The sequence below is a fragment of the Cyprinus carpio genome, chromosome A16 (assembly GCF_018340385.1).
Source record: "Cyprinus carpio isolate SPL01 chromosome A16, ASM1834038v1, whole genome shotgun sequence".
In the NCBI taxonomy this organism is placed as follows: domain Eukaryota; kingdom Metazoa; phylum Chordata; class Actinopteri; order Cypriniformes; family Cyprinidae; genus Cyprinus; species Cyprinus carpio.
Genome location: NC_056587.1, coordinates 3391344 through 3417799, shown reverse-complemented (window position 1 = coordinate 3417799; position 26456 = coordinate 3391344). Strand labels below are relative to the sequence as shown.

The window sequence follows — 26456 nt, the reverse complement described above, 5'->3', positions numbered from 1 at the left end:
AGAATAGGTTACATAAATAAATATTTAAAAATAGAAAAATGTTATTTAAAATGACAATAATATTTCACAATGTTACTGTTTTAACTGTATTTGTATCAAATAAATACAGTCTCTGTAAGCATAAGAGACCTCTTTCAAAAACATTAAAATATCTTACCAACCTCAATTTTTTTTTTTTTTATACAATTTTTTGGGCCCACATGGTCACTATCTTTCACTGTATGGAAAAGAGTGAATCTTTGCTATTCCACATGAATGAACTATTCTGAAGAGTTCAATGACAAAAATAAATGTGAACTGCACTAAAATTACTAAGCATGTCTTTGATATTGTGACGCACAGTCCTCCTCATGTCTGGATGCTGGACTGGGCAGTGAAGTGTTTAGTGCAGTGGATGGTTTTGATGCAATATTGAGCAGTGGAGTGTATGTCTGGACTAGTTGTTTAGCGTAAAGGATAACAGTGGATGCTGTGGAATGGAGTGTTTGAGCCAGTCAAGCAGAAGTGAGTAGCACTGAAGCTGCAGAAATGACCAAGACGAGGGAAGAGAGAAGAGAAAAGCGTGCTCTACTGGGTTGTCAGATGGATTATTTCAAAGCATCCCACATTCATTCATCCACATCACTTCATCATCATACACAACCTCTCCAAAACAAAAGAAAGACAGGGATTGGTGATATATGAACAGCAAAAGAAGAGGAAGGGATAACAGGAGATGAAGAAAAACACTTATGTTGTTCTTTCATTTTGGACCAAAAAGGAGACGTTTTAAGGAAGGTGAAGGTGACGTGAAATACAGCCAAGTATGGTGACCCATACTCAGAATTTGTGCTCTGCATTTAACCCATCCAAAGTGCACACACACAGCAGTGAACACACACCCTGCGGCACCCGGGGTTCGGTGCCTTGCTCAAGGGCACCTCAGTCGTGGTATTGCCGGCCCGAGACTCGAACCCACAACCTTAGGGTTAGGAGTCAAACTCTCTAACCACTAGGCCACGACTTCCCCAGACCAAGACCCAAGTCATAAAAACATTATTGTTATACATCTATGGTCACAAGTTTTGTCGTAAAAGTATACATGTGTGAATGTGCTCTAGTAACCTAAAATTATACTGGGGTATGATGTAAGAGGGAACCTCTGATTAAATCAAACATATGTATATAAAGTAAAACAATGAACAAAAATAGCAAAGTATTGCTCAGATGCCATGTTATTTACAGCAATAATCTAACATTAATTCGATTTTGAACCAACTAATTAGTATAAGTTATCACTCCACCATCTGCATGACAATATTGGCAGATCTATATTGTTGAAGCAATGTGGTCTGAACAATGGATGAGGGACATAATTACTACAGTTTCTGGAAACAGTCATGACTAGCTAGTTGATTTCTCTAACAAAGCATTATACCATGGTAGTAAAGCAGTGAGCTATGTTGTTGAAACACTACCCAGAATAATAAGTTGGACTGGTTTGGTTCAAAGACTCCTTCAAAGACTATTATCCAGCTCGCTAGACCTGTGGGCCACTTTCATAACACTTTTATGGTGCCTTTTTTGAAGCTTAAAAGCTTCTGTCCTTATTAACTGTAATTGCATGGAAAAGAGCGACCAGCATAGTCTTGATTTTGTTGTTTTCTTTTTGTGTTCTACTGTCTAAAAGAAGGTTTGGAACGACATCAGGGTGAGTAAATGATTAATTATTCCTTTATATACAATATAATGCATTTTCAGTGTGTGGAATAGACCATGCAGGGGTGCTTTGTGTATCAATATATAAGAGTGGCAATGTGTGCTGGCCTTTTGGAAGAGGGAAAAGTGTGTGTGTGCGTTCAGAATCCACTGAACACAAACAGTCATCTTCCTTTCATCTCACACTCTGTTTTTGCAGGTGGGCCGTCTCTCAGGGGAGGGGACAGAATGAGTGAGAGACTACAAGACAATTTCCAAGTGTTCTACACACCAAAAAGTGAGAGAAAAAACACTACAGTATATGAGCATATATATGTATGTATGCAATTTTATTTATTTTTTCTCTCCTTTTGATTATATATATATATATATACCCTCACATCTGCCCTGTCTGTGTTCTACAATCACTCTGCTGTAGCTGCAGAGGTCCACTCATCACTCATACCAGCTGCTTTTTTCCTGTGACATCCCCAGTGTCAGCAGGAGGCCAGGACTACTGCTGCCTTCTAGTTGTGTGAGAATGATCGTGTTTATGAGATGAATGCCACAATGCTGTAATTGCTAGTGGGTTTTTCTGGAAGAGTTTAGGGTGTGCCAATTTAAGGTTAGTGGCCGAAGCAAATTGGTATTGGTCATGTTGTCTGTACTTATGAAACTCTACTTATGACCGAAACTGTACTTATGACTATATTTATTTTGCAGTTTTGTACCTGCCTGTAATGGCAAAGCTGGATTTTCAGCAGTCATTACTCCAGTCTTCAGTGTCACATGATCTTTCAGAAACCACTCTAGTATGCTGATTTGAAAGAAATATTTATTATCTCAATTGAAAACAGCTGTGCTGGTAATATTTTTGTGGAAACCATGATACTATTTAGTCAATTTAATTTATGTCAAAGCAAATTAATACAAGTCTAAAAATATACATCATGCATACTGGTAAATTTCTATTGCATGAAATCATTTCGAAGATAAATTAAATGAAGCATTTTCCCCAAAAAGGTAGCTGTGAGGTACAGTTTGTCAGATGCATCATGGGTATAAGCTGTGCATTTATGTGTGTATAATATGCTTAAAGCATCAATTACCTACCTAATGTGCATCCTTTCTGCCTCATTTTGTTTCACTAACGCTACAAAACCTCCCTGTCTTTGTCAGCAAGTGAAAAAGAAAGCATGGAAATTGGCCACTGCGTCCACTTATTTCAGATCTTAAATGCACATCTCATCATAATTACGACTTCTGAGCTTATAAATGGGAAAAAAACAAGACAAAGAGAGAAATCTAACAGCCGAGAGCAGATAATGGTTACAGAGTACTTGTGTTACTATGGCTACGTGTCAGATTGAGTCTACATCATCATTCCTGCTGATTGATTATGTTTTCTGTCCCCTCTTAATGCGCGGCATCATCAACCAATCATTTCACTTGAATGTCAGTGTGTGTAAAAGGTCACTGCATCTTCTACCCATGGTAACAACCCCATCATGGAAGAGAGGCAAACCGAGCATGAATTACGCTCCAGTACCAACTGATCAATCATCCATAATCAAAGCAATTGATAAGGTCAGACAGGCCACCAGAAGAACCCCCGTCGGGCCTAATCTATCTATTCATCTGTTATCTGAGTGTAATGTCGTAGCCTCCGGGTGCCCACAGGAGACAAGGGCTACCAGACGATCCTCACAGTCTGACAGCTCAGGGCAACACGGGTCAATCCAATCTCCCACTGAGTGTGGGTGCCTGCTCACACATGTCCAATTCACGGAAACACTACAGATGACGGAAGTGTCACGGCTTCAGGGCCAAATCACACCAGCACATCCTCGCTTTTCACTCTGGCCTTCATACCGCTCGCTTTTTCATCTTTCCTAAACCGTCCCGCTCCATGACAGGAATAAAAACAGAGCCTTCGGACTAGACTTGTCGCTCGCTATTAACCATGTGAGGAATGTAATGGGAGTTAAGAGTTTTGTGTGTGTGCGCTTTTTTTAGAGGGGGATTTTTTTGGTATGTGATATCATTAACTCCTTTTAACCTAAATCTTTCCTAGACCACCACAACAGGGCATGCATTCTCAGTTACAGGCCAAAAATGACACTGCATTTCCTTATCCTGACATCATTTTCCACTTTAACATCTGTCTCATAGGACTGTGAACAAGGGGATGCGATGTGACACTGTTTTATTTAACAAAAGGAACAAAGAGTAGTTGTCTAGCGTCTGTATATTGTTCTGACATATATTATGAGACAAGCTTCTCAGTAATCCAGAATCTTGGCCAAGTCCATAATATATCAATATTCATTAAATCTAAATTAAATTTAATGAATATATTTAATATAATGATTATATTTAATCAGACAAGCTTCTCAGTAATCCAGAATCTTGGCCAAGTCCATAATATATCAATATTCATTAAATATACATTTATAGCTTCTATAAAATATATGATATCAATTACACTACCAGTCAAATTTTTTTTAATTTTTTTTTTTTTTTAATTAATGTTCATTCGGCAAGGATGCATTAAATTGATCAAAAGTGACAGTAAAGACATGTCTAATGTTAAAAAAAGAAAAAGTTTATATTTCCAATAAATGCTGAACTTTCTGTTCATCTTTCCACAAAAAATATTATGCAGCACAGCTGTTTTAAACGTTGACAATAATAGGAAGTTACATACAGTATGTACATTGAATAGAATGTTTATGAAAATAGAGTTACAAAGTTATAAAGGATTTTAATGTAGTTTTGATGCACTGATGGGTTTAGTCCCAACCCACATCTGGTTCTATCAAAATATGGATTAAAAAAAAAAAAAAAAAAAAAAAAAAAAGAGTAGTTTTGTTTTTTTATTGTATTTGGTTTTGATTTGGTGATGGTTTTTTCTGTGGATATACTACTGACTATCCTGTGACATGATGAAACGTATCAAAATCATGCTTTCAAGAGCTCTGCAAAAGGAATTTGTCATTGGTAAAACCTGTCATATTATAATAATTTGTCATTGGTAAAACCTGTCATATTATAATTTTTTAAACCTGTCATATTATAATTTTTGGTTAACAGTGTCATTGTGGAAATGTACTATTAGTAGTAATCCATACAGAGTTTAATTCTAAGATAAGGCGAGCAGTATTCTACTGGTCATGTGATCTCAGCATGGCAACCTCCATTAGGTGACCTGCTCCATTGAAAATAAATCAGATTTAATACTGATATGAGTCATAAACATTTTAAACTTTTTTTTAAGTGAAAGGGAATGGACTAAATAACGCTGCCAGTCTTTATAACATACGGGGTTGGAATAACATGAAGGAGAGTAAATGACCAAATTTAAATTTTTATGTGCGCTATCCCTTTAAGGCCGAACCATTTAGGTAAAAAAATGACAGAGTGCACCTTTAAGCTCACATCTGTGTTAGGCCATGATTGTGTCTCAGGACAAGTGGAACACACCATTACACAGTAACATAAGGCTATTATCATGATACATTCAGCTAGTGTTGTGGGAAGAGAGAGAGAGAGAGAAAAACTAAGAGAGGAAAGAGGCATCTGGTCCTCACTCCAGGTTGCAACTCCGAGCAATTAGAGCAGGCAGATGGCTAAATTGCCGAGAAAAAAAAAACCCCTCCAACTCCAAACGACAGTGACAAGTGTGCCAGGAGCAGCGAGATTCTAACCCCGTCAACTGAAAGAGAAAGAGAGGGAAAGGGAGGAGAAGGACAGAATCTAGGGCACAGCTACTTCTGGAGGGAAACGTCTGTTGTTACATTAACAGGCACATTTCTATCAGGGTCACCTGCTAATGCACACACACACACACACACACACACACACACACACACACACACACACACACACACACACACACACACACACACACACAGACAGGAATTCTACCTGCTGAATACCTTTACTATGACACCAACTCTTTCGGTTTCACTTCCCCTCCTTTGCAGTGTGCTCTTAGTTAAATTTGAACTTGTTGAGATAGGAGATCTGTTGCCTTTATTTTGAGAGCTGAGTTCCTGTAAGGCTGAGCTATGCTGAGACTGTCAACTTTAGAACCTAGAGGAAATAAACTGAAATACAAACTCGACCACATTCCGGTGCTTTTTATAGTACGTGTGGTTTATTTCTGACTTAAAAACTTTTTCTTTTTTTTTTTACATAGTTGCAGCGGTACATCTGAAAGTTTGGCCAAACAAACAATAATCTAAAACTATGAGGAAATAATGACAAAAAAAAAAAATACTGAAGAAAATGCAGGTAAACTATGGAAGCCCTTTCCACCACAAAATAAAATTAAATAACTGTATGAATACAATTACAAGATATAAACTCAGAAATGCAAGAAATAGAGTTTTTCATAACAGAAAACTCTTGAATTTTGTCTGAGTTCATATCTTATCATACAATAAACAGAATGTTATTGTTTGTTGGTGTGAATGCTTACATTGTTATTGTTATCATACTTTGTGTGACTGTGAATATGCTTTCTGTAACAATGTGATATGGACAATGAATGCAACATTAAGCATTCACAACATTGTATTGGTTTATTTTCTCCCTCTCATCAACAAAAATACTATTTTGAACTAATTAGTTGACTATGAATAAAACTGCATAAAAATAAACACGTCATGACATGCTTTTGCCAGAATACCTACATATTTTGCTTTTGATAAGGGTGAAGAAGTCAAAAATGGAGCTTTATGTGGAGAGTTTATTTTTGGTTTTTTTGGGAGGCCATTTTGGTTTTTTTTAGTTGGTTGTTTTTATCTGTGACAGGTAACTTATCAACACACACACACAAACACAAACACAGCGCTAACTGAACATTCACAACCCAGCCTGAAAAACACTGCAGGAAAAACAAACGAGGGATTTGATTGAGCCCCAGAGCATTCAGCACAAAACAAGAACACTGTCAAATATCTGTAAGACTTTAATAAGCAACCAAATAAAAAAAAAAAAAAGACAATATTACAAAGACTGTGAAAACATTCAGACAACCGAAATAAAACCTTAAAGCAATGCAAAGCGGTAAAGCATTTAGTAGCATAGATGTGTTTTCTGTGTCCATGAGAGTTTGAGAGCGCTGCTCAACAGTATACAGCACAAACACATTACAGGCACCAATAAATCACTCCGAATAAAAACAATAAAAGCACAGCTCATTTAAAAAAAAAAAAAACAAGAGAAAAAAAATAAACAGTAAAATCAAATGATATAAAACTCAATAACATTTTACAATATGGTTCAATATGCTTACACAAGTTAATGCATTAAGTAACACAATAATGAACATTTTTCCAGCATTTATTAATCCAAGTTAAGGTTCATTTCTGCATAATGATTTTGAACATTTCAAGTTGTATAAATTAACATTAATGTACTATGAACAATCATGAATTAAACAATAGTAGCCTATATTAATAAAGAAACATTAATAAATGCAGTAAATATTATTCACGATTGCTCATGATACCTAATGCATTAAAATTCCACCAAATTGAACCTTATTATAAAGCATTACCAACTCAAATAAAACAATGTATCCTTCATGCTCACAGAAGTGAAGTACAATACACAAGGATGTGACATCACCGTTTAGCCTTTATGTATATCATGTTTATATATTTATACTATATTCACAGGAGGGATGGTTTGTGTTGGGTGACATTAAGGCTTTTGAATGTGTGTGTGTGTGTGTGTGTTTACCAGGACTGTGGAACATCTAAACAAGACAACAAGGGATGATGACATTGAGGAGACCGTAACATTCACAACTCCACACTCTCTGGAAATCTACTTAAACTGTCTCCCATCGCAGAGGATACTTCCTTAATATTCTCAAGGCATCCGTTCCTTCATTACGGAATTCCTGGAGGAGACGTTGAGCTGGAAGGTCAGTGCGTTCTCCTCTAATGAGGAGCTAAAGCGTTCTGCCTCTCAGAGCACGAGTGACGAAATCACTTCTTCTACTCACACATTCACTGATTGCAGTCTGACCTTTCAATCAGGATGTAAACTGGGTAGCGACGAAGCCACAGCATAATCTGTGCCAGACGGATCAGAGCGCATCAGACCGGCCCGTGTCAGACTGACCACCCTTTCAGAGGTGAGAACAACTTCTTTCAGCGGCACTGATCCAGACGTGGCACAAATAGGGTCACTGAATCAATACGGAAGCCCAGGGAAACAACACTATGGTACCCTCTATGCCCTCTGACGCTCGGAAACAGAGAGGGACACTTATAGACTCAAGGGCAGCTGGTTTGACAGATGATTTAGAGGGAGAAAGAATAGTTTGTGTGTGTGTGTGTGTGTGATGTCCAGTTTAAATCACACTGTGTATGTGTGTGAGACCCTGAGAGACTGGAGGAATAACTCACTGCCCTCGAGTCAGACACCACTTAACACGCTGACTCACTCACACACACACACACACACACACACACTACACCCGATAGAAATCTTCCCCATGTGAATGTGTTTAAACTCAGTACAGGCGAAACTAGTACTGTTGATATTAGATTACAGATGTAAATATGTGATATGTGCTCTCATACAGTACTGTACGCACAGAGCCGTGGTTGACATGCGCAACATTCCACCTGGATATTCTCCTCGCCCCGTCTCCGTATTTACATTTACAAGTATAGAGTTTTTTCATTTTTAAGAAAAATAAAATGTGTACATACAGTAATTTACAATCACCTCACATCGAACAATAAGCACTATCTTTCACTCATTCAAGAGCTTCTTCATTTTATTTCCCATTAAACAAGGCAGTGTATCTCAGCGGCTGAGAGGAACGACAATAAAACAAGGAAATAACAGTACGTGATGCGAACTGCGGTGTCTGAGGAGAGGTATATTTAGCTGTGTGGCCGTGGTAACTCTGGACATGGGTTATAATTATAAATATAGAATTTCAGTTAACACTTTACAGTTTTTATTTATTAGCAAGAGTTAATGCATTAGGTATCACCATCTACTGACTTTTAACAGTATGTCCACAGCATTTATTAATTTTGGTTAATGCCAATTTGGATGTTTTTAGCATTTCAAGTTAATAAATCAACATCAGTGAGTGTATTATGAACAAACATTAATAATGAACAATAGTATATTTATAAATTAACATGAACTTCGATTAATAAATGCTGTACAAGTATTGTTGGTTCATGATAATTAAAACCATATTAACAAACTGAACAATATTGTAAAGTGTTAAATATGTGGCACACCACCCCTTCGCAAGTTTAACTGTGACATATTACAATAAATTTTGTTGAATACTTCCTTTCCGTCAGGGATTAAAGTTCAGTGTGAATAAGGAAGTGACCCTGACTCGCTGTTTTTATTACTACAGCGGTCTGCTACATTGTTTTATGACTGAATGCATAAGGAAACTGTACAGGGAAAATAGTAAAAAGCGCTGCTTGAACTCATCTTTTCCTGACTAAATGGATTGTGGGTGAGAACGAACACACCATTCATTAATGTTTGATTTGATTTGATTAGTCCCGAAAAACCAAAATGATTCACTGGTGAGTAACGTCACTGGATTGAGATATTGAGTGCTGTATAATGAGGGAACTGTGCACGTCATCTTGAGACAGATGAGTGTGTGTCAGGATGAATTTACAGGAAGAAAGGCAGGCCTCGGAGGCGTGGCTAGTCAAATATTAGACAAGAGTGTCTATAGTGTATAACAGATCAAAAGCACTGGGTGCATTTGACTCTTCTTCAAAATCTACACAATACCTAAGGACAGCTTTCATAGAAGATATAGAGATGTAGGGCTGAGGAATGTGCTCCACCCAAACTCAACTCACACGGAGTGAATCGAGTTTGAAACTAGTGCCAATCCATGATCAATAAAAAACTATTACATAACAGCACAGTGGATTTACTTACATAACTTCATGTGTGTGCATGTCATATATATATATATATCACGCAACGTCAACATCTTTAGTTTCGTATTACTCAGAATGTGTCACCATGACAACCAAAGCAATAATTAGGAATGGAAGCCTGACAGTTTCATATTTAGTAGTCTCTATTTACTTCACCCGATACTCCAATGTTTTAATCTGTGCTATATCCAGCGAATTAATTCATCCATTCATTAACTCATTCCATCCATTAATCCTTCTCTCATGGTATTTGATGCCGTAATTTGTTTTTACAATAAAATGAATATTCGTTAAGAGGAAGAAATTCAATCCTTCTGGAAGAGGTCCACGTACACCCTCCTAGAACCTCTTTCTGCTCTCCTCCTACACGTAGACTGCAGTCCGAGAAATCACGGAGCCGTCCCTTTGGGACTCCATGTCATCGTCTAGGTCATCGTCATGTGGGCGGAGCTGTAGGATGGGTCCACCCCCACCAAAATGATCGTATCGCTCGTCCTCTTCTTCCAGTTCATCGAATTTCTTCCTTTCTACTTCGTCCATCTCTCTACTAAGCAGGATATCCTCCGCTGTGTGAGTGTGTGAGGTCTCGAGCAGAGCCACGCCCCCTGGGTGCATTCCCAGATTGGCCGTTTTCTCATTAAGCCCCACCTCTCCCTTGTAAATGGGCGTGTTGTTGTTTCCGTTGTTTCCGGTGCCATTTTTGCTTGATTTGGCAGATCCAAAGAGGCGGGTGAAGGAGTCGTAGGGAGCACCGGCTGGCTTGCCGGTGCCACGGTAACCATGCTGTTGGCGGCGATTATGGAATACCAGGAAGTAGATGAGGACACCTAACAGTGCGATGGCCAGAAAACACGCGAGGATCACGCCAGCGATCACGCCCGCGTTTGAGGCGGGAGGTGGTTGTTCTAGAGACAGAAAGGTGGGGGGAGAGAAAAGGAAGAGGAACAGATTTAGACCGAATTAGATTCATGGAAAAGAAACGGAAGTCAAATGTTTAAAGACCCAATGAAATCAAAACTGAAGTTTGTGGCTTATAGTCCATGTGTATTATATTTGAAGCCACCTGTCTGTTAGCAGACTCCTGTACTAAACAGATTCTTGTCCAATAAAAAAAAAAGATGCATTAGTTCAGTCAGTTCGTTCATATGATGACTTATTAAATGAGTCCCCCAGAGTCTTTTTGAGACCCAAAACAGGTATTTGTTTAGTAACGTAAATGATTCATAAAAAAAAACACTCAATCATTCATGCAATAGGAAATAAATGATTTCATGGGATCTTTACAAGATGGGAAAAATAATTTCTAGTTCCTCACACAGTCTGTGTATAAAGGCAAATGTGTGTGTGTGTGTACATGTAAGTTGAATCACGTGAATGTATGTGGGATGGTGACATCTGTGCAATTCCTTAAGGGGAACAGTTTTCTATAAGGCCAGTTTGCAGCATTCACACTTACAACTGCACAATAATGATGGAAACACAGCACTAGCATGCAGCCTCACATAAAACAGAAAATAGAAAGTGATGGACAAAGAGATGGATGGCTGGTTGATGGATGGATAGACGGATGGATGAGAGGAAGGAAGGCGTAAGAGAGAAGGCTGGGATTGACAGGGGGAGACAGCAGACAGACACATCGGCCTTGAAGCCACAAACACACAACAGCGCACAGCTTCCTTCTCAGTGCAGCAAATGCGTGTCTAAGCTTAAATGAGTGTGTGAAGACGTGACTAGCACTGCTGAAAGAGAGCAATGCATGTGTTTACACCCAAAATAAACAACATCATCATCATCATCATCTCGAACTCTTACATTTCTCATTGATTGTCACTGGTTTTTCTGGCAGAAACAACAGAAACACAATCACGTCTGACTGCCTCAGTCGCCGTGTTCCTGTTAGCCACCCACTGCGGCGTACTCCTCGCTCACACACATACACCTCTCTCTCCCACTGTGAGTGTGTTATTCTGATCTTTGAGTCAATCTCTCACTGCCTGCCCGAGTCCTCTGAATTATACATGACAGTCTGATCATTTAGCGGCCACACACACACCAAGGATCTTCATGGCTTCATTATCAGAAGATTTTAGCCTTACAAACATGCCCTTGCCGAAGCCTTGTCAGAATGCCAGGGTGTCATAAGCAATATTTAAAATAAAAAATATGTAATAAATATTATCTAATGCTTTACTAACTAAGCTGTAATCCACAGAGAAAGACTTAAGGATATTATCTGTCCCTCAAGAAGTTAAGGAGGCAGCTTAAAGTCGGTATTAAGTGAAACGTTTTAATTTATTGAATTAACGAATTCATCCATGCATGTTTCATTCTTAAAAATTAGTTTGAACTTTTATCATCAAAATTTCATATCTTGACCTTCCAGCGTCACGGCAGACTTCTCTCTGGTGTCGTATGCTGGATTTCTCCATTTTAGTCTGCATAAACCCCGCCCCTTTTTACAGTCGACTGCAAGTTCACATTCAGATCTGATTCCATTCCCATAAACAACTCAATGACAGCACCAAGTCTGCGAACTATATTTTTACCGATAATCCATTTCTCTCGTATGCATACGAGTAACATATCACATAACGGCAGAAAAGATCTCTCTCTACTTCTGTTAAAAGTTGTTTAAAGGGATCAATTCATCCAAAAATAAAAATCCTGTCATCAGCATACCCATCTTCATGTTAATACAAACAAAGTCAGAGGGGTTCATTGTTGAGTTGGACCCCACTGACTTTCATTGTATGAAAAAAAAAAATAATTAAAACATTCTTTAAAATATCTTATTTTATGTTTCAGAAAAGAAACCAAGTCATACAAGTTATGAATGACATGACAGTAACAGTTTTGGAGGAAATATCCGTTTAAGCATGAGCAACAGTAAAAGTGATACTCGCCTTGTGAACACCGCTAATTATATTGTATTACCACTAATGTAGTCTCTTTATCTTTCTCTAAGTACTGGCAGTATATTAATAAATGGACATATTAGTGCTCTGAAAGACTCAAAGTGAATGGCTGAGTGGATGAATGAAACTCATGGAGCTTTCCTAGACAGACAAGAGGGGAAAAAAGGTCTCTGAATGCCTCACATTCGATTTAAATTTTTTTCTGTCACACCACTGGACAGGAGAGAGCAGGACAAAGCAGAGGAGGAGATGTTTTTTCCATGACAGCTGGATGGAGAACCTGACAGAATCTCCAGAGTTGAAAATGAATGATGTAGTGGAGAGAGAGCGAGAGTGAGAGCGAGAGCGAGAGATAGAGATAGAGATAGAGATAGAGATAGAGATAGAGATAGAGATAGAGATAGAGAGAGAGAGAGAGAGAGATAGAGATAGAGAGAGATAGAGAGAGAGATAGATAGAGATAGAGATAGAGATAGAGATGGATAGAGAGAGAGAGAGAGAGAGAGAGAGAGAGAGAGAGAGAGAGAGAAGTGGGGGTTGAATCTAGGTTAGCCTGAGAGCAACATGAGGCACAGTGTTGAGAAACGATTTGGATTCGTAGTTGGATTCCCGGCTCTGGTTCCAGTGGTGGAGCTACAAAACACGCTTCAAGGTATCTCAGTACTGCTCTCATGCTTTCAGGAGGAACACAGAGACAAGATCTGTGCGGGCCAAACAATTTTTGTCAATGTGGATATTTTTAGGGGTGGTGAAGGCAGGGATACTGAGAAGGTTGTGGCCATTTCATGGGTGTCAAGACGGCTGCACTTAAGCAGAACCACTCCACGGCTAAGCAACACTTCCCGCGGCGCTCCACAGAACATATCTCCTCTTGCACCTGATTCCTACACTACACCCCGTGAACACCAAATGAACACAACACATTTTGCCCCCAAATGCACAGCACATGCTGGCTTTGCAGTAATGCATTGATTAGCATTTCCCTTCCGCTCTTCCTTTGACAGGAGGATAAGAGGCCGGGAGCTGAAACAGCAGTGACTGACTTATCCTCGCCGAGAGCCTCTTTTTTTCTGAGGGGATGGTTGGAGAATGAGGGTGGGGTGGGTAGCCGGTTTGGAAGGCACAGAAGTGGTTCAGGCGAACAAAGCAAGAGAGTTTGGAGTGAAGAGGATGGAAGTAATGGGAGCGGAAGAGGGGAGGAGAGTGAGAGTAAGAGGATGCACGTGCAATGGGAGAGCCGTAGGTTCCCAAGGGGGCTGAAATGCCACCAGCGTTCATCCGCTCCACCCTCCTCTCTCGGTTCCGTCTCTTCCTGCTCGTCCTTTTCTTTTGTTTTCACTCTGTAAGAATATGGGAGGAACCAAAAGAGGAGGGAAGGCAAAATGTTGTCAGTTTAGTGTTTGATAGGGGAATGCACTTTTTCCAAATGAGCAAAGATCTGCCTTCAAGCCACACTGATCTGCAAGGACACATATATGCAGAGGAGAGAGAGAGAGAGAGAGGGAGGGGATAGCGAGGTAAATGGAGCAAGGTAAAAAACTTTTAAAACCCAAGTTGTGAGAGAAAAGCACCTTTCCTCCACATTACCTATAAGAGCTATTAGTCTTGCTCAGCACTAAAGCAGCTCAGTCCCTCCGCAGTCAACCATGTGGATATTTTATTCCATCAGCCTGTCACAGGACATCAGAACGGGCCAGAAAAAGCTAGGAGAGGACGATTTTGCATCCCATGATGCCCTTCAAACAAACACTAGGATGGACACGAGGAGTCACAAATCCAACCCACACCCACCTGATCACCAGGGATAATATAGTAAAAAAAAAAATAATATATGGAAATAATATTATAATAATAATATAATGGAAAAAATATTAACAATGCACTGTTGTTGTTGTTTTTTTTAAATAGAAATGTAGAAAAAATATAATTGATTTATATAATGCAATCATGATATGACTAATTTTTTTTTTTTTTGAAGAATATATTCATGACTATTTTTTTTTAATACCTAATACTTATTCTGCAACCATGCATTAAATTGATCAAAAGTGTTAAAAAAGATTCCTATTAAATTAATGCTGTTCTTTTAAACACATGACTTCTTTCAAATGTATGACCCAATGTGTGAGAACATTTACAGACACTGTACCAAAATACAGACACCACCCAAATACAGCTGCACTCAACCTCTCCCAAACACAGTCACATCTGTGAGAACATTCTATGGGAACTGGGTGGCATTTTCAGACACGTTTTCCAGATCAAGATAGTCCCAGACTAAAGTAAAATACACCATCAGAGAGTCAGGAACAGCTGAAGGCTGAGGGATGACAGTGCATGCGGGGAGTTCTTGAGGACAAATAGAGTGACAAACAAAACACATACATACAAGAAAAGTGCCAACAAACTGCCCTAATGTCTGAACTGTAACCCCTTGCTTGTTTGAAATAAGGTCTCATTTTTCCAACTACTGTCCATGTCACCACCTCACACTCACCCCAGTGTTAATGTGTGAGGAACCTGTAATCAAATACTATAGAGACACTCACCCCTCACGAAGACGGAGATCTGATCTCTGCCGTATCCCAAACTGTTTTTGACCTCACAGATGAAGGTGGTGTTGATGGTGTCATCCACATTCTGCACAGCGAGCCGATTTTCCTGCACCTGCACCTTTTCAGGCATCAGTCCAGACAAACTGAGGGACAAAATCCAGACAATATTAGCACAGCATTTCTGATAGAATTGAAGCTTAAAATACCTATTGACTATAAGCATTAAGTCTGGTCCACAGCTTATTCTGGCCAAGAACTGCCCACTTACTGTTGGCAGAAGTGGTCATCTGACTGACCTTTTGTTATGTTTTTACATGCCCTTTAAAGGTGGTTTTATCTGTAATTGTTGATACCACAATAACATCCTGACATTGAATAAAACAGTACAAACATGTCTCCCAGAACTTGTCAAAACCAGCCAATCAGAATAGAGGGTGCAGAATAGAATGCTTTGGTTTTTTGTGTGCAATATGCATCAGAGGGTTCATGAATGGAATAGGTGGTTTGTGGGCATTATCTTAAGCCGGGTGCACACTGTACGATTTTTAGTGTTTTACATTTGTTGTTTGTCAGACTGTATAATATGATCTCAAGTGGGCCAAGCCAAGACTTTGGTCCCAGTCATCCAGTTGAATTTCATAAGAGCCCTCAAACTGCACGACATTTTTGTAAAATTCTTGACAATGCCAAAACTTTGTTGGAAACCAAGATTCTTTGCATAGGCCAGAGGTGTCCAATCTTGCTGTTAGAGGGCCATTGTTTTGCAGAGTTTAACTTCAGTCTACCAACACACTTGCCTGGAAGCTTCTAGTAATCCTGAAGACTTAGATTAGCTGGTTCAGGTGTGATCATTAGGATTGGAGCTAAACTTGGCTGGAAGACAGCTCTTTTGGAGCAGGATTGGTCAACGGTGAACACACCTGAACCAGTTAATAAAGGTCTTCGGGAACACTTGAAACTTGCCAGCAGTTGTTCTGGAGCTAAACTATGCAGGAAAGGCGGCCTCATGGAGCATGATTGGACAACCCTGCATGAAACAATCAAAGACTGGACATTTAGCCCTATAAAGTCTTTTACAATCTTTGAAAGAGAGTAAAATGCGGCCTAAAAATCTACAGTGTAAATGCTTAAGGTTGAGACTATTCAGAACTGAAAGGGAAAAGAAATGCTCACGTTCTCCAGGTGACAGTGGTGGGGACAGGGTTCCCATCTGCCTGACAGATCAAATATGCACTTGTCCGACCCCTGTACCAGTTGTTATCGTACCCTACGATCTTCACCTGGGGAGGATCTGACAGAGAGAATAAGACAAGATCAAACAACTAGCCTTTAAGAATGAGTTTAGCTTTGCTTGTCTTTCTGGTCCAAACAGCACTGTAAAGCCTCAGTGTAATTTGCTCGATGGCCATTACTAATGTCTGGCATATTGTGTAGACATATTACTGGCCTGGACCAATAGAGACATGACTCACTAAAGCAATTCTCAGCTATAGCAACAGGGAATGCTTAGCGTAATAGACATTGGATCAGTAGTTTCTGGTGTATTTAATGGTCTGGTTGAAATCTTACATTCAACAACAAGTTTCATCGGGAAGGTCTCAGGTTGGGTCAGGGTACGGTGTGACACCACGCAGCTGATGTCTTTGCCATTATCCGACGGCTGCGGAACCAGCATGTAGGCACTCTGGACGCTGAACGTATTATCCGGATTTTCCGTCTCAATTGGCGCCGTCACATTCCCGTTAAGCGCCGTGGACCAAGAAATAGTCGCTGCCGGACGGCCATTGGATGATTCACAGCGCGCCACGATGACTGGGGTTTTGCCGGCGTTAACTCTGACAGTTGTAGCTAAGTTCTTCGGTTTAGCTGTGGGAAAGAGAGAGAGTATGACCTTTATTTGATGCTATAATGTGAAGGAGGGAAGATGAGAGGAGGAGGGGAGGAAGTGGAGATGGGAAGATCACAGCTCTGCTTGTCCTGCCACACGCTAGCACAGCGCTCACATTGTACTCACGTTTCACTCCGAGAAAGACATCAAAGAGAGCGAAAGGAGAAAAGCAGGGGAGACGGGGAACGACAGGGAAACGACGACCTCTCAGCATGATAAGCAGGCAGATCAATGGCAGGGAGAGAGGAGGGGAGGGGGCAAGCGAGCGAGAGACCGGCCAAGGTTACTGCCACATTTCACACACATTAACAGCAGCGCAATTGATCTGACAATACCATTTATAAATCCCCTTTAAGCCCACAAACGGACACAGACATGAGAGTGAGTATGCGCACACACATATTCCATAAAACAGACTAAGGCAGCAACTGACAAATATTTTGATAATCGATCCAAGCTGTCACTTGTCCTAACAGTCCTAAAAAAGTTTTCTATTTTTTGTTTTTACAATTTTAATTATTTGATCATAAAAGAGACATTCCCCCAGTGTTTCATTTTAAATAATGCTGTCTATCAAGCAGTACTGCAAATAATAAGATAAAAAATGCCTAATGCTCCTCCTTATTGTTGAATTTGTCTTTCCTTCATTTTTTTGATTAGTTGGATTTTCCTTTGTATTTTATTCGGGGAAAATGTATACATTTCAATTAATTATAATTGGATATACTGTAAAAAAAAAATATATACAATTATGATTTTATTGATTAGTCATTGCAGTTGTTGATGTTTCTTTTTCTCCTGCCCACACAAACAAATACTCAAACTCACCAAGCATGATCAGCGAAGTGACTCCCTGTTCGTTGCCAGAAGGGTAGGTGGCATATTCACAGATATATCGGCCCTCATCGGTCATCTTCACTTCTATGATCTTAATGGATGGGTTCTCCAAAGTAGGCGGATCTGTTACAAAACTGACACGTCCTGATAAAGGGGATTTCGCTGGGTAACTTGCTCCAAAATTTGGATGGAAAACTGCAATGTTGGTTCGCTCTGCATCAGTCGGTTCAAAGATCCATGACACCTGCATGCCAACAAAAACAAATCCAAAATCAACATAGATGAGGACCAACTGATGCTTACAGCACGTTAAATGCTTTCAGAAAGTCATTACTTCAACCTCAGTGAACAAGTTCTTTCTACAAACTCTTATTCGCTGGGTTTCACAGCTGTGCTTTAGACTGGCAGGAAACAGTTGATTTCAGACCTGAGTGAGCTGGGTTTCGCCTGGGTTCGGAAACTGGCATCGCAGTGTCACTGTCTGACCAGGATATGACACGACTTCTGGCTCCACCCTCACGCGCTGAGCCAATGACCCTGGAAAGAAAACGAGACAAGGCCCTGAGAACAGGAAACGACCTTCACTTCTGTCTGGTTAAATTTAGGTGACCCACGACCACCTTGCTGAACGCGTCAGAGAGAAATTCAGCACATATCAGCGCAGTCTAGGAGTTCAGGGATAGCGAAATAAGAAATGATAAATGAGGTTACAACAAAACAGCAAGTAGGCCAATGTTTCTGATTCAGCCGGAGTGTGAGAGGGTGCGAATCTAGATGTGAATGTGTGCATGCAAGCGTGTGTGAAAATATCTATGAAAAAAAACATTCAGCTCGCTCTGCAGGATGCATTCATCATCCACCACAACCCTGACAGAACCCATTCAACGAGTACATGAGTGTGTATGTGTGTGCGCACATCAGTGGGGGTATAAAGTGGTAAAGAAATGAAAATTGCACACAAAACACCGTTTAGTGTCATGGGAGCACTGTATATGTCAGAGACTTAGTGCTCATGCGGACTAACAACTGACTCACAACATTTTCTGATTCCATTCTTCCCCATCATTTCCTGTCCTCTCTCTACTGTGCCATTCTGAAAGTGACAAATCTAATGCATAAAGGTACGGTCACATTTACAGTTTTTTACTGAATTTTTGCTGTCCAAATACACTCATTTCAATACGAATCTGTGCAATCAGGAATTTGCGTGAGATTTGCACAGATTTCACATCAAGTTGATTGTGAATTCACCGTGCTGACCAACAGAAAGCTGATTGGTTTGAAAGTGACTTCAATGTGAAGTCTTCAATATGTACACTATAGACAAACAATGGACCATTTTAGCCGGCAAAATTGCACTAATGCGACCAAAAGTGAGAGAGGCATGAAAAAACCCTGTCAAAAGCTTTTTAAATTGTACTAATATGTACACTTTATATACTAATATGTTCACTTTAGATACTACTATGTTCCTCCCCAATGGCACTTTTTTTTCTGAGAGTGTACAGTATGTAGGTATAAAACTAGTTAGACAGGTTGGTCTGCTAACCAGCTGAAAAGACCGAAACTCAGAAATGAGAAAACACCGCCTCATCAAAACTGTGAAGTTCAGAGGGAAAGAAAAAACATGCACTTGAAAAAGTAAACATGTTTTATTGGAACTCTCATTTGCTTCCTTATTAGTTTTATCAGGAACAGACAGCAGCGTTCAAAAGTCCATATTGTAAACATGGGATTCCAAATTTCTAGGCCACAAATCAATGTGTGACATTGATAATGTGACTCTTTGTCTTCTTCTGTTGAAACTCAACATGCTCTCTGGACGAATCATGCTGGAGAACATGATCATCTGGATTTTATACAAACTTGTGGAGCTACGGTGATGCTGTCATTAAAATACAGCAGGTGTGGAAGTGAAAACTAAACCCTCTCAAATTCATCTTCACCTAAATTGTGATACTGATAATAAAATTTGTAGAAGTAATACATTTGTATTAAGAAAATAATACATTTAATTAAAAAAAAGGAAAAAAAGTGGTCTTTTGGTCCCCACTGTCTCTCTTTCTGTCTCTTGCAGGTGCTCTATCTGAGACGAGGGTGCGCCTGTGTGTGTGTGTGTGTGTGTGTGCCCACCGAAGTGATTACTTCTGAGCCTGCGTGTAGCACCGCTGAGCCCTGTTATTGAAAATCTCCCTCTCTCCGTCTCTCTCTGGATGGAAAGTGAGGATCAGTCATTACACTGATGTGTAGAGGGGGTCAGCAGTCCATCAGAACGCTAAACACATTCACTTCTCACCTCAACATACAGCAGCACGGTGTGGAAATGGAAAGGAGGGAAGGGGGTAGAAGATAGAGAGCGATTTAATAATAAACTGAAAGTACAGGAGAGATACAAAACACCTCAGTCAGCGTAGATGGCATATTTCTTGCAAATGAAAAGAGCTGTAAAGGGATACACATACAGTCCCTTGTATCATACAGTATATATACACTGCACAGGTGATCTTAAGGTCCACTGTCACATCTAGTTTTTTCACATCCTAGAGTTTTATGTCCACTGAAACATTTTCAATCGTCTGAACTGGGATCAGAGGAAAAGTTCAGAGAAAAATAAAAAAAATAGAAATATAGTTACCCATTAAAAAGGCTGTTTGTCTATACAGTGCGTCAACTTTGTTTCCATTAGTATAAAATAAAAAATGACATCTGCATGGATTAAGGTCCAAAGCAGCATGTAAAACCAAATGAGAGACAGAGGCTGTGTGTCAAGTGTGTTTGCCGCCTGCAGGTGACATGCCACACACACACACACACACACACACACACTCAGAGAGCGTTTATGTAAATCACACACCACCATTCAGAGGCCTGTCACCCATCATCATGTCACATGCACACACACACACACACACACACACACACAGGGAACACTGCTGTCTTAAATCTGGTCCAGCTCCCGCTCCTCATCCTTCCATTCTGGGAGAAAACGGTTCAGTCCAGTGTGGACGGTGACAGACGAGCACCCAGAATGAGAGTTTAGATGGGAGACAACGTGCTGTGACTACCAATTGAGTGAGAGTGTGTGTGTGTGTGTGTGTGTGTGTGTGTGTGTGTGTGTGTGTGTGTGTGTAGACCTTCATTTTATATCACAAGGACAAATGACGAAGCATACAGGTTCTATCCGCAGAGCTTATTATCACTCATACTCACACATAATCAGAGTAAATGTGTGGTAAGCAGGAAAATGGAGATGTCCAGTGAGTGAATGAGGATCATTCATGACACAGCTGATGTGAGCAGAGAGAGGAATAAAGGCTGAGGGGTGGGAACAGACGGAGATGAACAGCTGGAGGGGGTCCGTGGGGAGTGTGGCCGTGCGTGTGTTTGTGCGTACAGTAAACATTTATGTGCATACGCAGATGTCTCGAAGTGTGAAACTGTACCTTCTGTTTTTGGGGACTTTTGACACTTTTTATTGATAGAGACAGTAGAAAGGAGACTGAAAAGCTAGGAATGAGAGGAAAGTTGGCACAAAGATGCAATTTGAATTCTAACCATGGCTTCCCATATACTGCAAAAGTAAACAAATCTTGTATTTATATTTTGTATTATGGTGCTTAAAAACAAAAACAAAAAACATCAAAGATACTTTACCATTTAAAAAAAATGTCAGTAAAATTTTTTTTTGGGGGGGGGGGGGGAGATACTTTACTATACTTTTATTCCGCAATATTTTGCTCAATTGATTAAAAAAAAAAAAAAAAAAAAAAAAAAAAAATCGAAGTAAGGACGTTTACTTTCCAATTCCACTTTTACTTAAAAAAAAAAAACCTTACATTTTTGATAATTTCTATTTATTTCAATATTACTGACTGTATTTTTAAACAAATAAATGTGGTGAGTATAAGTGACCTCAAACCTTTACAAATCCAAAGTTTTGAACAGCACTGTATTGCATAACATCTTTCCTTCTTTGGTAAATACATCTTGTTTTAAGGAAGTTAAACATGCAGTATGCAAATTGCAGTATGTCAAATGACAGAGATCTCAGATGTTCTAATACTCAGTATTCATGAAACAGTAGGTAAACAATCCCCAGATGACCTACTGCATCTGCTGAGATTCTGAAGTGTGCAACCAGTGGACACTTTGCTATCCCATGAGGCCGCAGGATCAGAGAAGCCATCAGATTAAAAAGTTTAACAAAAATAGTAAGGAAGTCAATCTGCTTGCTTCGAGTCTAAGTGCAATCGGTTTTTGTTATTATTTATTCACCCTCATGTTGTTCCACACCCATGACTGTATGACACAAAAGAAGGTATTTTGAAGAAATCTTGGTAACCAAACAGGTTATATATTTATATTTAGTGTTTTTAATCTATACAATGGAAGCCAATGGAAACCTGTTTGGTTACCAGCATCCAGATTCCATGTGTCTGGAGCAGATGTCCTTCAGAATGCACTACTACCAATCAAACATTTCAATAGTGTGTTAGAATTGTGACCAGATATTTTTGTATCAAGCATGTGTGGTAATGATACCACACACACAGGAAAAAGGCAAATTGTCACATAACCCCATTCACTTTTACCACACACATATACACTCACAATTACGAGCTAATGAGGCCTGAGAGAAAGAATGAGCGCCATGTACAGCTTGAAATGAAGCACAAATCATCAAGTATTTGCCTTTTTGTACAAATGTGTGCAACACATCCACTCAGATTGAGAGGAATGACACAACCAAGGCGAAGGGACTTCCATCCTACAGGCTAAATTATTCATCTGCCACTTACGATCAAAAGAGAGACAAGAATAACAACAAGATGCTTTTTGCAAGGACTGAAAGAGAAGTGTTTCACTCAAATAAATCATGGGCTTCTCATTTTCGATTAGGAGAGTGACAGTTTGTGCATTGCTACAGTCGATCCTCGTTTTGCTGGACACGTCGAGCCTTCGCCTGCATGTATTCTGGGCTTGTAACAGCCATCAATCATCAGCGTATCTTGAATGTTACTGGCCAGAGGTGACCAATCAGATGAGCCGAGATTAGGGGACGAATGATTGCAGTTTGTTTGTGCTCACAAAAAATTCTTAAGATTAGAGTCAACGAAAACCAAACATATTTGACACACAGACCACAATGAATGTTTCAATGCACACACACACACACACACACACACACACACAGAGATAGGGGTTAGTGTTAGTATTAGTATTGATATGTGTGTGTGGAAAAACTGGTTTTGCTGTCCTTGTGGGGATGAAATATCAGAAAATGTCCCAGAAGAGCTTTTAAATGACAACTGAAACACTCCATTTCTAATTCAGCAGTACTGATACTAAAAAGCAGGTGAGCTTACAAAACACATTTGCTCTGAGCCCAAACCACATTCAAAGTAGTTGTTTTGCATCTAGAAGTCATAACTTAAACACAAAAAACGTCCTTCTTTCAGCGCTCGATTTTGACATCATGTACATAATGCAAACGTAAGTGATATGTAGAGGATCACGTGACTAGCCCTTGAACAATCTGATAATTAAACACTTCTGGTTTCTCTTTACTTCTGTCCCCCTGCACACACACAAACACACTCGTCTCCGTCTGTGTGTGGTGAGTAACTGGATTCCTGTATTTTCCAGAAGGAGGGAACACGTTCGGGTAGTCGCTTCTGGGTAAAAGTAAAGAGATAGCACAATCTCCAGCCACAGCTAAGAGACCGCAGCCAATCACATTAGACTAGGCTTCAATCGGGTACAATACAAGCCCACAGCAGGCTCGCATTTACCTAAACAATCCTCTGAGCCAGGAGGCAAAATAACTTTTGTTTTGTCTTACTCTCTTGTACTTAGTTTTTTTTTTTTTTTCTTGACACAAAATTAGAAATTTGTGTCAAGACTACCTAAACTAACTATTTGAACATAGACTGTATTATACCATGCCCTTACCACGATGTGACAAGTTTCCAGCGACAACGACAAGAAATTCATCTGTTCATATTGAATGTTGACAGCCAATGAGTGTATTTTAATATGTTCTTATTGAGTTTTGACAGCAAATCGCCACAGAGGACTAAATGTCCCATTGTTTGTCAGATTTACAAGTTGCTTTTCTTGTTTTGTCACTTGTTAACAAGTAGTGTCAAACATCATAATTGTATGTTTGTAAATGCAATAAATTCAAGTATTATTATATAGTGTTAACCAGGACTGTTTAGAGTACTGAGCTCAGATCAAAGTCTGCAGACCCCCTCAGAAGCATTCAAAGCACGCTTTCTGAACATACATTCATTACAGCGTCTGTAAACACACTGAGAGTCAGTAAACACTCAGCTCAAAGGAGCTAAATGGCCACTGTTAGCAAAGCACACAGACACAAAACAGCCCGTCTGAGGAGAATGAGGGGGCAGGTAGGGTGAGCCGTGAGTGAGGACAGACAGCGCTGCTTTTACTAGGCTCAGACATGCTCCACTGAACACATTAACCAAGAATTTCACTACTTGGGTGTAACAGCATTGAAACTAGGTTTAGATTACATCACTATATGGTGAATACAGAGCTCATAACAAGGAATTGGCTCACAATGACTTTGTTAGGTAATCTTTGTACTTCACACGATCTTCTTAAATATTCATGAGCCACAGATATTCCAATATGACTATACTCTGAGATGTCTGTTTTGCCTTTGCGCAGATACTTTTTACTTTATCTTTTAATATTGATAAATCCAAAGATTCAGCAGAAGAGCTCCTTTCAGGGATGTCAAAACTTTTTTTAAATCAGGCAACATTTGGTGAAAAATGTAATTTCTAAAATCACTTAAACAATTAAAACTGTCAAAAATGCAATGGTTTCTCCATATAAATGCAAATTCGGTTCCCTGAAAAGTGATTTGTGTTGCATTCTTTATGCTCAGTTTGCTAAATCTAAGAATTTACTTGATGCCTTCGTTGTTTTTTTTTCTTTCACTTTTTACTATTTCATAAGTGGTTTGTAACCTTATATACTTATTTGTATAATGTTTAATAACGCAATTTAACAAAGTTTATAATGTTAATGTTTTAATGTTCAATAATAAATAAAACTCTGTTTATATATAATACACACACATACACACAGTACATACATCTACATCATTCAGGCATTGGTCTTTTCAGGCTTTCTTAGTACATGGGGCAAATGTCTCTTCTTTAAATAATATCAGCTATAATATCACATGCTGAAACTATAGCTCTTATAATCTAGAATCATAAATATGCTTTTAATGCAAGCTACAGTTGGAAAATTGGCTAAAAGTTAGTTGTAAAGGTTCTGCCAATCTTGCCGGGGTGTGTGTGGTAAACTATAAAGCTCATTTGGTTATAAACCATCATCATCACAGATAAATCTTGCTGATTCACAGCAGAAGAATGCAGAGACGGAAATATCTGGATCACAAATCTATACTGATTTCCTGTAAGCCTCAGTGCCGCAGAGAGATGGACACACACACACATTTTACATGGTGTGTAGACAGAGGGGATGAGGTCGGGTTTAACATCCACTCCATCACAATGACCAACAGAAATGATTTCATGTTTCAAAAATGTCAATAATGTTTCTCTTGATAAAACTGGCACAGAGAGGCTTGTCTTGTGGAAAATTAAATGTGAATCCTCTGCCTTTATCAGCATATGTTGTGTCAAAATCGAACAATAAAAGAGGAAATCAATCAAGAGATCAGTCACGACCTGCCACACATCTGCTGATAACATACAAGATCTAACCCCCCTCCCATTAATTAAACTAGCTCCCTATAATTATACTGATCTTCAAAGAGGGTGACAGAAAGAGAGAAAGAGAGCGGCGGATAAACCAGAATAAAATGGAAGGAAAGAACAGGGAGCTGATTACATGAATACAACAGAAACTGTTGACTTCTGGGAGAATCTAACAGAGGTACAATATATATTAAGCAGATCATCAAAGAGCTAAATATGACATTTATGAGAGGGGCTAAAGGAAACACACACGTGCAGTATTAAGCTGTTAAATGAGCTGGCTGCCAGCGTCTCCTTTTAAAGGATGTGAAGGAGATTAGGCTGAGGCGGCAGAGATTTGCCACCACTTTTGATTAGGAACGGATCATCCTGGATTTTCTTCACATCGCACGTACACACTCGCACATCATAGACACGGCTAATTACAAACGCTCACAGGCGCACACAAATGCCCTCACACACTCCAGCAGCGGTGTCTAACTAATTACCTGCTGGAAATGACAGGATCTGCAGGTGAGAGGAGAGAAAGAGACCGTTAGAACTTTAACACCTGGGACGGCAGAGGAGACAGAGATGAGACAGTTGTCACTTTAACACCCGAGAAAGGAGAGGAGAGAAACAGTGAGGAGAAGAGAAGAGACAAGATGAGCAGGAGAAAAAGATGAGATGAGAAGAGACGAGAATTAAACTTATCAATTTAACACGGGACAGAAGAAACAAGATGAGAATAGTATGAGAAGTAATGAGACAGATAAGAAAAGAACAAGATGTTTATAAATTTAACACAAGTAACGAGACAAGAAAGAGTTGAGAAAAGATTAGACTGCTATCATTTAGCACCTGAGAAAGGAGAGGAGAGGAGA

General features: G+C 39.5%; 1 protein-coding gene across 2 annotated transcripts in view; it reads right to left on the bottom strand.

The window, feature by feature from the left end:
- Positions 1-26456, bottom strand: part of LOC109070789 (nectin-2-like) — a 57983-nt gene that overhangs the window by 19277 nt on the left and 12250 nt on the right. The window contains exons 2-7 of one of the 2 annotated variants that reach the window (XM_019087295.2): positions 18258-18367; positions 17822-18074; positions 16675-16971; positions 16279-16396; positions 15100-15248; positions 8462-10540 (exon numbers count right to left, since the gene is read on the bottom strand). In XM_019087295.2, the coding sequence (XP_018942840.1) occupies positions 9999-10540; positions 15100-15248; positions 16279-16396; positions 16675-16971; positions 17822-18074; positions 18258-18367 (1469 nt within the window). In that variant the 3' untranslated portion in view covers positions 8462-9998. Of the gene's footprint in view, positions 1-8461; positions 10541-15099; positions 15249-16278; positions 16397-16674; positions 16972-17821; positions 18075-18257; positions 18368-26456 lie in introns of those variants that run through there. The other variant, XM_019087296.2, reaches the window with a different exon arrangement.